Source organism: Narcine bancroftii, chromosome 1 (genome assembly GCF_036971445.1).
Source record: "Narcine bancroftii isolate sNarBan1 chromosome 1, sNarBan1.hap1, whole genome shotgun sequence".
NCBI lineage: Eukaryota > Metazoa > Chordata > Chondrichthyes > Torpediniformes > Narcinidae > Narcine > Narcine bancroftii.
In genome coordinates this window covers 223,532,304-223,546,698 of record NC_091469.1, presented here as the reverse complement: position 1 = coordinate 223,546,698, position 14,395 = coordinate 223,532,304, and the positions used below count along the sequence as shown (strand labels likewise).

General features: G+C 41.1%; 1 protein-coding gene across 3 annotated transcripts in view; it reads right to left on the bottom strand.

Annotated features, from left to right (window-relative positions):
* rhobtb3 (Rho related BTB domain containing 3) overlaps positions 1-14,395 on the bottom strand; it is a 181,528-nt gene that overhangs the window by 55,241 nt on the left and 111,892 nt on the right. For all 3 annotated transcript variants that reach the window (XM_069891828.1, XM_069891846.1, XM_069891837.1), the window contains exon 4: positions 12,207-12,364. In XM_069891828.1, coding sequence (XP_069747929.1) covers positions 12,207-12,364 — 158 coding nt within the window. The remainder of the gene's footprint in view (positions 1-12,206; positions 12,365-14,395) is intronic.

Sequence of the window (14,395 nt, the reverse complement as noted above, 5' to 3'; positions counted from 1 at the left end):
ATGGTGATGAGCTCTCGTTTCATGGTAGCTCCAACCATCACAAAATATTCAATCACGCTGCATGACTCGATGATATTACACCCTTACAAAGTGCTGCAGGAAGCAGGAATCCAAGAACAGGACAGAACATCAAATTCTGTAACCTACAGGAGCAGGTCAAAGTCCGAGTATCCTGCCATGACATGCCAAAAATCCTTCAACTATCCAGATCATCCATTCTCAATTATTCTTTGGCTCTGTCCCTCTTAAGACTCTGCTCAAAGTTTATGGGTCCCCTTCCCTATGAAGCAGTCAAGTTTAGTTGATTACTTCTGTACTCTTCTACCAACTGTATAAAAAACTTTTAAAATATATTTTGATTTAAATCCATGGCCCCCTCTTAAATGTGCTGTGATTTCCCCCGACCTTAAGCTGGGCTGCTCGGCACCGATTGAGAATGGCTGATCTACCTGACCCAAAGCAGGAGCAAAATGGGCAACACTATGCCTTCCTGGCTGAATTAAACTCCAACAACATCAGGACAAAACAATCCTCTTGATTATTATCCCATCCAGAATCATAAACATTCATTCCCTCTACCACCAGATGTATGCTATCTGCAACAAGAATGTTTACTCTCCTAAGCTACTCTGACAGAATCTTCCAAACTTCTAACCTCTGCATTAAGTATAGGTGCCTCAGAACATCACCGTGTGCAGGCTTTCCTTCAAGATGGACATTTTCTTGACTTGGAAATACATGTTGGAAACATATCACTGTTCTTTCATTGCTGCAGGGTCTAATCTAAACCTTTAAATCCTAAAAACCACTACTCGCGTTCCTTCACCAAAAGGCTGTGGCAGTTCAAGAAAGTGTCTCACTATCACTTTCTCAGGGGCAATCGTGGGTAGGAAAAATACTGACTCTGCCAGTACTGACCATCGCCTGGAAAAAAATTAAAAACTTGCTTGATGTAATCAGCAACTCCTATGAGGCTCATTCCTAAGAAACCTTTTTATTACAAACCATTCCAATTTTCCTCCACAATAAATTCCTTTGATGAATTCTTTCTAAAGCTGGCAAGCTAACAAGCCTTTGAATGCTTCGTATTTATGGTCATGCAGCAGTTTGCCAACAAACTACCACTGAGAGGAGCAGAAATCATGTGGGGATAAGTTTAAATAAGAAAAATTACAAGTGTATTCTGATGATGGATATTCCAGGGAACTCTGTTCCCCCTTTTCTGCATTCACATACTTTGTCATTGTTCTGGAACAGAAAATCTTTTGTGATGGTTGCAGCAACTGTGAGTGCACATGAAGTTGTTTTATTCAATTTCAATAGTCAACAATTAGTCTTATTTAAAATTTTTGCATCTCTGCTGACGTTGAGAATTACGAACCACTTATTTCTGACAAAGCCAGAAAAGTTCCTACATTCTGATTATATAGAATTCCTTTCTCAATTTGTGTTTAGAGGAACAGATTTATTTTTGCAAGGCACCGAGGGAATGGAGTTTCACACTGAGCGAGAATTCAACAAGTGAATGATACAGGGGTGGAGGAGTGGGCAGCAAACTCAATGGTATTCGCTGTAATTATGAAAGCTGTCACAATTGTCAAGGGGTATTGTTTGCAATCAAAATTTTCCACATATGACTGACAATGCTTTCATTTGAGAAAGTAATGAAGTTCACTCTGGGAAAACATATACAACTACCAATATGTCATATTATTGAGTGGTTGGGCTGAAGGATTTGACTGGGGTCTGCTCCTTGTCTGTGCATCAGGGGTGGCCAACCTTTTAATTTTTAATTTAGACATACAGCACAGTAACAGGCTATTTTGGCCCATGAGTCTGTGCCAGGCACGTAGGTTAATTCAGTGGCACAGACTCATGGGCTGAAATGGCCTGTTACCGTGCTGTATGTCTAAATTAAAAATTAAAAGGTTGGCCACCCCTGGTTTAGATAAAGTGAATACTGGAGACTATTCCTATTGGTCGAAGGAAAGAGGACAAAAGGTCACAAGTGTAAAATAGAGGGGGAAAAATTAAGAATTTCATGAAGGAAAAGCTTTTCACACAGCGTATTTGAAATCTAGAATGCACTGGTGGATGTGTAAATGGGATAATATAAGGTGAGGAAGTATCTACAAACTCCTTAGGGACAGTGCTGGATTTGAACCCTGATTGCTGGTGCTGCACTAACCTCCATGCTAACTTTGTTATCTCTTTACATCAACTCCATTAACCCTGAAAATATTGAGTCCTCCCTCCTTCTGGATAAGATCATGAGAATTCAATGCTACCAACAAGCCATTTTGACTTTCCATAATATGGAATGGAGGACTCTTTCAAATTCGGGTAAAAGAATCATTAAGAAATTTGGTATTTATTTTGCATTTTCACTCGCAGAGGGCTGTGAATCAAAGTGAAAAGGCAGTTGGTGTACAAGTAGGGACAGCTAGTCGGGAGTATCTAGGAATACTGCCCATTCCCCAGATTACAGTGCATGGGCAGTAATCTGCGAAGCATACATTACCAAAGTTACCTTCTTGATAAATAAAGGTGAATGACCCAAATGAAAATTTCACTTCCTCGGTAGTAAAGGTGAAATCTACCCACTCATGCCAATGTGTTCCCTTATGTCAGCTAATTTAGTGTACCCTCAAGTCATGCTTGCCTTCTTTGTTGGCATATTGAATAGAACAGGGGTTCTCAACCTTTTTGTTCCTCTGTACCCCTTGGGCATTTTTATAGGTTCCCGTGTATCCCTAAAAATTAAGGATAAAAAAAACACAACATTGTCCAATCTGACTGCAGATTACAACACCATGTATTGTACAGCAGTGGTTATTCTCTCAGACCCAAGGTACCCCCTGAAAAGTGCCAATATACCACTGGGGGTACATGTACCCCAGGTTGGGAACCCCTGGAATAGAAGATATGGGATTTCATGTTACAGCTGTGTAAGACATTGGTGAGACCACATTTGAACTTTGATTTGCAGTTCGGCTCATCCAGAAACACATCACTAAACTGGACTCATTGCAGAAATGATTTAGAATCAGAATATATTGTCATGAACATGTGTCATTAAATTTGTTGTTTTGTGGCAGCAGTATTGTGCATTTGCAGGTACTACAAAATACAATTCCATAAATCAAGATTGAAAAAATATAATTAGTGCAAAAAAAGAGATAAAGTGAGGTCATGTCCATAGGTCCAGTATCCGTTCAGAAATCTGAAGGAGGAGAGGAAGAAGCTGGTTTTGTAACGATGGATGTTTGTCTTCGGGATCCTGTACCTCCTTCCTGATGGTAACCAAGAGAAAAGGGCATGGCCTAGGTGGTGAAAGTCCTTGATAATAGAGGCAGCTTACTTGAGTCACTGCCTCTTAAAGATATTCTTAATGGGGCAAAGACTAATGCTCATGATGGCAGTGGCTGAGCTCACAATCCTCTGTAGCCTTTTCCTGTCCTGTACATTGGCACCTCCATACCAAACAGTGGTGCAACCAGTTAGAATGTTCTCCATGGTACTCAGGTAGAAATTTTCAAGAGTCTTTGGTGACATATCAAACCTCCTCAATCTCCTAATGAAATATAGTCGCTGGCGTGCCTTCTTCAGGATCCATTGTCATGGTGGCTTCAGGACAGATCTTCAGAGATGTTGACAGCCAGGAATGTGAAATTTCTTACCCTCTCCACTGCAAAACACCTCGATGAGGACGGGTTGGTGTTCTCCTGGTTTTCCCTTCCTGAACTCCACAGTCCACTCCCTCTGTTTTGCTAATGTTAAGTGCAAGGTTGTTGTTGATGACATCTTGCATTTCCAGGATCCCATTCATGCTTATTTACCTTGGGCAAGCACTAAATTACTCTATCTCCAATTTGTACAACATAAAATTATCTCAAAATTTCCCACCACAACACCACCCCAAACCAAAAAAAATAAGTGAAACACCGATTTAACACAAATTTGGACCTTTTATTGGCCCTTTCCAGAATTGAAAAGTTTTTTGGTGAGTTAATTTCATGTGTTCTTTTTTTTATAAGATCAAAATGTTTATTAAAATGCTTTACTAAAAATTAATTTGTGTTTTTAATTTCTACTGTAACAAAAACCGTTTATTCACAAAATTCTTTAATTCAAAGAAAGTAAACATGCAAAAAAAAGGCCAAATAGGGATGTTTTTGGATATTATGTCAACATTGGTCAGTTTGAACACTGATTTTCTTGAACCCTGATTTAGCGCACCCCCGTTTTTTTAGAGATGATATTTTACGTTATAGTGGAGCCACACTATAGAATGGTGCTCATTTCCTCAGTTCTTTAACATTGAATGAGAATGGATGCTGAGATCGTACAGTCAGCAAGAATGCAAATTGTATGATGGTTTGTAGTCAGACCATAGGGAATTGAGATAATGTATGTCTTTTGCCCTTTAACACCCAAAAGTCTACAAAGGGAGAAAGCAGTGTGGGAAAAAATCAGTGGAAATCTGGTACTGCACTTCAATGACAGGGGTATCTTCTTGCCATAAAATATACCTTTACAGGTGAAAAAATTGCTATAATTAACATTGAAATAAAATTAGTGCAAAAGTGAGGTGGTGTCTGTGGTTCATTGTCCACTCAGAAATCTAACGTCAGAAGGAAAGAACCTGTTTTTGTAACAGTGGTGTTCATCTCCCAGATCCTGTACCTCCTTCCTGAAGGTAGCAGTGAGAAGAGGGCTTGACCAGGGTGTTGAGGGTCCTTGAAGATAGAGGCTCCTTTTTTGAGATGTCCGTAAGGAAGTGAAGACTATCGCCCACAATGATGCTGGCTGAGATCACATCTCTCTGTAGTCTTTTTCCTGTTCTGTGACCAGACAGCGAGGCAACCAGTCAGAATGCTCTCCTCAAACTCCAAACAAAGTATAGCCACTAGTGAGCCTGCTTCTTGATTGCATCGACATGAAGGTCCCAGGATAGGTCTTCAAAGATGTTGACACCCAGGAATTTGAAGTTCCTTACACTCTACACTGTTGACCCCTTGATGAGGAGTGGTTTGTATTCTCCTGATTTCCCCTTCCTGGTACACAATCAGTTCCTTAGTTTTGCTAATATTGAGTGCAAGGTTGTTGTTGTGACACCACTCAATGAGCTGATCTATCTCATTCCTGTATGCTTCCTCATTTCCGTCTGTGATTCTGCTGACAACCGTGATGTCAGTAGCAAATTTGCAGATGGCATTTGAATTGTGCCTAGCCACACAGTCATGCGCGTAGAGAGAGGAGAGCAGGGGATAGGCATACATCCATGAGGTGCTCCTGTGTTGATCATCAGAGAGGAAGAGATGTTATTACTAATTCGCATTGACTGTGAACTTCTGATAAGGAAGTCAAGGATCCAGTTGCAGAGGCCGAAGTTTTGAAGCTTGTTGACCAATACTGAGGGGAATGAGGCTGTAATTGATGAAAAGCAGACAGGGGTATGTGTGGTTGTTTTCTAGGTGATCCAGGGCTGAGTGGAGATCCAGCGAGATTGCATCTGCTGTGGAGCGATTATGATGAGTGTGAATTGCAGTGGTTACAGGTCTTAGGTATGAGTTAATTCTGGCCATGACCAATCTCTCAAAGCATTTCATCACAGTTGATGTGAGTACTACTGGGCAATGGTCATTGAAGCAGCTCGCACTACTCTTCTTGGGTACCGGTATGATTGGTGCCCTCTTGAAACATGTGAGGAAACTCTGACTGTAGCAATATCCATGAACACTCTAGCTAATTGGATGGTACAGATTTTCAGTAGCCTACCAGGGACTGACACCTTGTGAGAGTTCACCCTCTTGAAGGATGTTATGGCATTGGCGTCAGAGACACATATCCGAGGGACGACAGTTTTTGCAGTTTTCTCACTGGTACCATTGAATTCTCCTTTTCAAAGTGAGCATAAAAAGTGTTCAGTTCACTGGGGAGTGAAGCATCACAGCCATTCATGATGTTAGGTTTCACCTTGTAGGGTGTAATGGCCTGCAATCCCTGCCAGAGCTACCGAGAATCTGTTTCTAGCTTCCCTTGGAAATGCCTCTTTGCGACAAATATAGCCTTCTGTAGGTTGTATCTGGACTTCCTGTAGAGATCTGGATCACTGGTCTGAAACAACATTAACCTTACCACAACTTTTGGGGTATTCATGGCATTTACACGTGGCCACACACTCATCAACACAGGTCCTGAAGTCAGTGATAGCGTGGCATTTTCATTCAAGTTTGAAGATGAATCCTTGAATAGGGTTCTGTCTTCCGATTTAAAACAGCCTTGTAGGCACTCCTCTGCCTCCTACGACTATACTTTCACCATTTTTACCACTGGTACTGTAGTTCTGGCTTGTACGCCAGGAGTAGAAGTACAGCCAGTTGATCAGACTTGCCAAAGTGCAGGCAGTAGAAGGTGAAGTCCTCGGGCTGTCACACTGTGTCTGGAATGCTCTCATTCAGCCATGTCTCAGTGAAGCACATCACACAGCAATCCCTGATATCCCTCTGTTGCTGTAGTCTGGCTCACCCAGTTTATTTTCTAAAGATTGCACGTTGGCCAGTTTAACCTGTAGCCCCTTCACTCCTGCATCTGCATAGTCAGGTCCACTTTAAAAGGATTGTGCGCAGGCCACTTGAATTGTCTAAGTCTTCCAACATGCTTCAGATTTCAGATTTAGATTTATTGTCAGAATATATACATGACATCACATACAACCTTGAGATTTCTTTTTCCTGCGGGCGCGGCAGAATTCCACCAATTGGTAGTGCAAAAATAAACTGTACACAGCATAAACATGTAAACAAATAAAGAGCTGTAAACAGACAATGAATGTAAACAAACTGACTGTGCAATACAGAGAGAACAAAAAGAAAATCAATAAAGTGCACAGGTAAGAGTCCTTAAATGAGTCCCTGGTTGAGTTTGTTGTTGAGGAGTCTGATGGTGGAAGGGTAGCAGCTCCTCCTGAACCTGATTGTGAGAATCTTGAGGCACCTATACAGGTACACATTCCTTTATGCGGAACCCTTGGGGGTCAGTGTGTTCCGAATTTTGGATTTTTCCCAATTTCAGAAAACCAGATTTAAGCTCACCCGAACTGTGCTGCCGTATCCACCCCCACCCCCTTCCAGTTGCGCTGTTGTCTCCCTCCCCACCTCGTCCGCCCGACTTGCGCTGCCAGTCCCCCCAACCCCCTCACCCGCCTGACTCGCGCTGCCAGTCTCTCCCCCTTGCCCACCCAATTCGCGCTTCTGGTACCCCCAACCCCCCTCGCCTGCCTGACTCGCGCTGCCGGTCTCTCCCCCTTGCCCGCCCGTCTCGCGCTGCCGGTCTTCCCCTCTTCCCCGCCCGACTCGCGCTGCCGGTCTTCCCCCCTCGCCCGCCCGACTCGCGCTGCCGGACTCCCCCCCTCGCCCGCCAGACTCGCGCTACCGATCTCTTCCCCTCGCCCGCCCAACTCGCTCTGCTGGTCTCTCCCCCTCGTCCACTCGACATGCGCTCTGTCTCTCTCCCCACTTGCTGGATTTTGGAGCTTTCCAGATTTTAGATGTCCGGATAAAGGATTGTGTACCTGTACCTCTTTCCTGATGGCAGCAGTGAGAACAGAGATTATGCTGGGTGGTGTGGATCTTTGATGATTGCTGCTGCCCTCTGACAGCAGCATTCCCTGTAGATGTACTTAATAATGGGGAAGGTTTTGCCTGTAATGTCCTGGACTGTCTCCACTAACTTTTGGAGGGCTTTACACTCAGGGGTATTGGTGTTCCCATACCAGACTGTGGCACACTTTCCTCCACACATCTGTAGAAATTTTCCAGGGTTTCAGGTGTCATACTGAACCTTCGCAAACTCCTGAGGAAGTAGAGCCACGATGTGCTTTTTTAATACAATGTTACTTACAGGTATGTCACTTTCTGTGTCTGTGGGTTCAAGCTGTAAGGGGAATATCTGATGATTCCCCTCGGAGCTGCACAGAAAGAGTTGCTGCTGTAAGGCGCTCTTTTTCCACAAGGATATTACAAGTTATGAGCAGAGGATGGATAGTTTTGGGCTTTTGACCCTGGAAAGTAGGAGACTGATGTGTATAAAGTCATAAAGTAGCTTAGATACGGTGAATGGTCACAGTCTTTTTCCAGGGTAGGAGGATCTAAACCTAAGGTGAGAGGGGAAAGATTTAAACACCCCTGGGGTGCATCTTTTTTTTTTTTACACAGAGGATAATTGGTACGTCAGAGGTAGAGTCAGGTAAAATTGCAATGTTTAAACAACATTTGTACAAGTACATGGATAGGAAAGATTCATAGGGATGTGGTCCAAACAGATCAAATGGGATGAATCTAGGTGAACAAATTGTTTGGCATAGACTAGCTGCGCCAAAGGTCTCACTTTCATGTTATAAAATTCTCTGACACCATGGCTCATAAAAACATAAGTAATAAGAGCAGGAGACGGCCATGTGGCCCATCAAACTTGCTCCACCATTCAATGAGATCATGGCTGATCTAATGATGGGTTCATCTCCACCTCCCTGCCTTTACCCCATATCCCTTAATTCCCTTACTCTGTAAAAATCTATCTCACCTTCTTTCTTTTTCTTAGTCATAGTATAGGTAAACAATGCATGAGGAGAATAGGGGAACAATGAAAAAGGTAAAAATATTGTATTACACCACAATTAATGAATATGTTCTCATCTCTACCAAATGAAATCTTCAAAAAAAGAAAAAAAAATTATATAAAAACCCACCTAATCTAAGGGAAAAAAGACTGGCAGCCTATCAAGAGAATTTATTCATAAAAATTAATTGTCTGGTCTTCACCAACAAAGAGAAAGGAAATAAAATTAAATATAGTCTGGAAAACCTATCCAACCTTGTCTTAAATAGATTTACTGAGGTTCCCTCCACTGCTTCAATGAACAGTGAATTCTAGATTCACAACCCTCTGGGAAAATCATCTGTGTCCTAAACTGACTACCCTGAATCTTGAGGCTGCATCCCATAGATCTGGTCTCCCCTACCAATGTAAACAACTTACTGACCTCGATCTTATTTATGCCTTTTATAATTTTATGTTTCTATGAGATACCCTCTCACTCTTCTAAATTCCAGCAAGTACAGACCCAGTTGACTCAATCTCTCCTCATAGGGTAAATCCTTCATCTCTGAAATCAATCTGGTGAACCTCCTCTGCACTGGCTCCAAAGCCAGTACATCCTTCCTCAAGTAAGGAGACCAAAACTGAACACAGTACTCCAGGTGCGGTCCCACCGGTACCTTGTACAGTTGCAGCATAACCTCCCTGCTCTATAACTCCAGCCCTCAAGCAATGAAGGCCAACATTCAGTTTGGCTTTGCGATTCGCCAGGATCCAGGTCCCATCACAATTCAAATGGACCCAGTCACCTTTGACTCCATAACACCAATACAGTGTTCTACATGTTAAGTAGCAAACCATGTGAATTCACTGCCACTTAGCTATCTAGTTCTTGTCTCTATGGGCTCATAGAAGTCAGTTTGTCAACCTTTTGATGGACTGATCCTCAAACTATACTTTTATAATGCTAAAGCAAAGATAATTTGCAATGTAAGCTGCTGAAAGGAAAAAGTGCATGTTAAAATTTTAGATTCAATCCTGCTAAACCCTCATTGCTTTAAATATTCAATTTCTTCATAAAATTGAGCAGCTTGATGGCTATTATCATTTTTTTAAATTTGAAGTTGCAAAATTAAAAGTTTCTCTTTTTATCTTGAATGTTAAAGATTAATGTTAGAATATCAAAAGTATTTTCCAGTTCCAAATAAGCTGAACTTAATTACATCTGGAACTTCTGTCATTGCGAATAAGCTTTTCTGGTAATAGAACCAGCACAAACAAATTATGAAAGGGCATATATTTGGTCAGGAATTGGATAGTCGATGTTGAAGCTTTTAACATTATCGGCAATGAGGACAAGCACCCTGAGTGATAGTAATGCCCACTTTAGAGATTCAGGCAGATACATAAAAGATTTGTGTAAAGCAACACACTTTCCCTGGAAGGCAACATGTATGGTTTCTTTTGTGGGGAGAGGCTCTGAATATATTTGTAATGGTATAAACATGTTAGAAAAAGGTACACCTCCAACCCTTTGGTCTTGTTGTGTTAATGGCAGAGGCTATAATTTTGTTCAAAAGCAAATACAATGAGCTAAAAACTGGAATAATTTCCAATGCATTCATTTGAACTAAAAGTAGATGGTGAAACAAATAACACTGGACAACAAATTTTTTTAAAAAGATTTGCTTCATGAAAATGATTTGGTGATTTTAATAGACAACTTTAAGTTGGCTACAAAGATCATTTCAGATTTGATGTATCACGTAGGAAGTTGGAGAAACATTAAATGAACTTTTATTGAATTTAGCATGTTAATTGCATAATGATGCTGAAACATTGCGTTAGTTCAACTGACCTAAAAAATGTTTTGCCGCTGACTTTCATTTGTACTCAGCATCTAATGCCTTTCAGGTCAGTGTCCAACAATAGTCGGCCAGCTTTGATGGATTCCAGTTGCCCTGATACTGCTTTTCCATGGGTACAATGTCCTGGTGAAACCTTTCACCATGTTCACCACTGACTGCGCCAAGATCAGCAGGGATGAACTCCAAGTGTGAATCGAAAATGAAATTTCAATGACATATTTCACTTCATGGTTTTGTGTGCTTGAACACAGAACATTACAGCACAGTTCAGGCCCTTCAGCCCTCAAAGTTGTGCTGACCCATATATTCCTTACAAAAAAACTAAACCCTCCAAACCCCGTAACCCTCTATTTTTCTTCCATCCACGTGCCTGTCTAAGATTATATTAAATGCCCCTAAGTTTCAGCCTCCACCACCATCTGTGGCAAGGCATTTCAGGCACCCACAAATCTCTATGTAAAAAAGAAACTTATCCCTGATATCTCTCCTAAACCTCTCTCCCTTCACTTTATACCTATGTTGTCTGGTGATTAAAATTCCTGCCCTGGGAAAAAGGCACTATCTGTCCACCCTATCTATGCCTCTCATAATCTTGTAGATCTCTTCAGTCTCCTCTCATCCTTCTACACTTTCAAGAGCAAAGCCCTAGCTCTGCTAACCTTATTTCATAAGACATTTTCCAATCCAGGCAACATCCTGGTAAATCTTCTCTCCATAGCTTCCACATCCTTTGTTTGATAAGGTGACTGGAATGGAACACCATACTCTAAGTTTGGTCTCACCAGAGATTTGTAGAGTTGCAACATGACCTCTCAACTCTTGAACTCAATACCCCATTATTGAAACCCAACATCCCATTATCCTTCTCAACTATCCTATTAACCTGCACAGTGACCTTAAGGGATATATGGATTTGGACCCCAAGATCCCTCTGTTCATCCACATTCTTAAGTAACTGACCATTAACCCTGTACTCAGCCTTATGGTTTGTCTATCCAAAATGCATTACCTCACACTTATCTGGATTGAACTCCAACTGCCACTTTTCCATACAACTCTGCATCCTGTCTAGATCCTTTTTTTTAATTTAAAATTTAAATTAAAAAATTTTTTTAGACCTAAAGCCCAGTAACAGGCCCTTCTCTTTTGTGTCGAGCGGTCAGTCTATGTGCCAGAGATGTGACTACGTGTCCCTGGTAGATCATTTCCCCCCCACCACCAAACAGTATCCCAATAAATAGTTATTGATGAGGGGAATGGCCTCATGGGTGATCTGCACTCTCTGTCTATTCCCCTTCTCTCTCCTAATAGTCAACTAGCTACCTGCCTCCTAATGTTTGAGGTGACTGTCTCCCTGAAGCTCCTCTTTATCATTGCCTCCAACTCCTGAATGATCCGGAGTTCATCCAGCTGTAATACTCACTCTTAACAAACACTGTTCTGCTTAACCCTTAAATTGCCCTCTGCTCCCTTTTTAAATACACTCACCAAAGTTGGTTCCCAACACCCACAGCTCTCCCGACTTAAAATATTATAGAAAATCACAAAAATAAATTATAGCTAAAAAATGGTACATGATAGAAAATTTTTAAGCTGATTTTCGTGGTCAGCAGCCCAAAATCCATAAACACCCAAAAATGTTCAGGAAGCAAAATCTTTGTTATCCAGTGTAATGTTATGTTAAAATATAACTTTACAGATATAAGTGCCAAGTGAAAGCATGACAATCTTGCTCACCACTCCTCCGAAGTACTTCCTCACATTGAAGTCATTGAGACTATGAAGCTCCAAGTAGGCTGCTCCGATTTCTTTTGACAATTCTAATCCTTCGTAGAATGGCACGTAGTTCTGCTTATCTGATGTGCACAATGGGCATGAACAAGGTGGACTCTCTTCTGTTGAAAATTTTGAAATTTCATGAATTTCATGTAAAAATATTCCTCACAAATAAACAGAATAATGAAAGATATGATTAAATTCTCTGTAATTTAGATCTCCGAAGGCAATGCCTTTATTTATAAGGCACCACAAGTACATTTCTAGAGCACTTTCCTACAATTATTTAATTGTATTTAATTGCATAGCTTGTAAAAAAAAGTATTTTTCTACACAGAAAAATCCAGCAGGTAGCAATGAGATTAATAATTAAATAATCTGATTGCACCAGTTTTAGCGGAGGGGCAAATATCAACGAGGATTCTCAGGGGAATCACTCCTCACTCTTGAATAAAATTATGGGATCATCCCTACCAATCGGTAGCTAGATGGGACTCCCAACAACTTCATAGAATCTTGCAATGATTGCAGCAGAGAAACCATTAAATCTACACAACTACAAAAGATCATTCCAGCTAATCCTGCTCCCCATACATATCTGCACAACCTGACAAACTCTTTGCATCCAGATACAAATCTAGCTCCCTTTTGATGCTGCAATTGAATCTGCCTCAAACACTAACCATAGCAGTGAACTTCAGATTTTACTCATTCATTGTGCTTAAAAGTAAATTTTCTTCATGTCACTTTCAATCACCTTTCTCTGAGGCAACCAGAACAGCTTTTCTCTATCTACTCTGTCTTTACCTGTCATGAGTTCAAATAACTAATAGATCTTTTCATAATCTTCTCAATACCGAAAGGAACAATTTAAATTAGATTTGGACATAAAGCATGGTAACAGGCCCTTTCGGCCCATGACCCCATGCTGCCCAATTACACCCAATTGAACTACAATCCTTGTATGTTTTGAATGGTAGGAGGAAACCCTTGAAGACATGTACAAACTCCACACAGCCAGCATGGGATTTGAAACCTGGTCCTGATCACTGGTGCTGTAAAAGTATTACTCTAACCATGTTGCCCTATTTAGTCTTTGCACATAACTAACCTCATCGCAGGAATTTGTCTTGATTTACAGCAGAGTGATTGGTATGGCAAATTCATCCAAGTGAGTTCAGCTTATTTTTAGTAGGTCTGTTAAATAAATTTATACCCAGGAGAAGAATCTTGCTTGTGTTCTTTTCACTTACACAAGGCCAAGACTTTGAAATGTGAACGAAAACAATGAGAATTTTTAAATTATTTATTTATTCTTTTGGATCTGGGAATTATTGCCAAGGACAATATTTATTGCTCCTCATTAACTGCCCTCAAAAAAGTGATGGTCAGCTGCTGACTTACACCACTGACATTGTCCTGCTGAAGATACTCCCACAATCCTCTTTGGTAGAAAGTTTCAGGATTTTGGCCAAATAGCAGAAATATCTTTCCAGGTCAACACGGTGAGCACCTTGACGAGGGGCCTGTATGTAGTAGTATTCCCAATGCGCTTGAAGTCTTTGTCCTTCTTAGTGGCATTAATCATGGATATGGAAGGCATTGAAAATAGCCAACATGAGCAATTGGGAGTCAGAGTCAAACTGGAGTTGTATAGAGTTCCACAGAATGAGAACAAGCTCTTTGGCCCCATTTGTTTGTGCCTACCAAACTAATGAATTGCTTGTGTCTAGCCCAGATTCATCTAAAGCTTTCCTTTCCATGTTCTTGTCTAAGCATCTAGGATAGGCAAATCTAAAACTAGGACATAGATTTAAGGTGAAATGGGAAAATTTAAATGGAGCCTCAGGGGCACCTTCTTCATACAGTGTAATGAGCATATGGAAAGAGCTACAGATGAAGAGGTGGAGGCAAGTACAATTATAATGATGAAAAGGCATTTAGACAAGACCGTGGAAAGGAAAGCTTCCCTAGCACCCAAGTTATTTTCTGGCAAGGATGTGTTCCAGTAAGCAGAAGGCTTTAAAAGGTGACATTTCATGAGAACAGAGTTTGAATGTTCCTGTCAGGATTGAAGGCAAAGTTAACAGGCATAGCGAACCTTGGTTGAGGTCCTCAAGGAGCAGATGAAGTACTTGAGGAGTATAAAA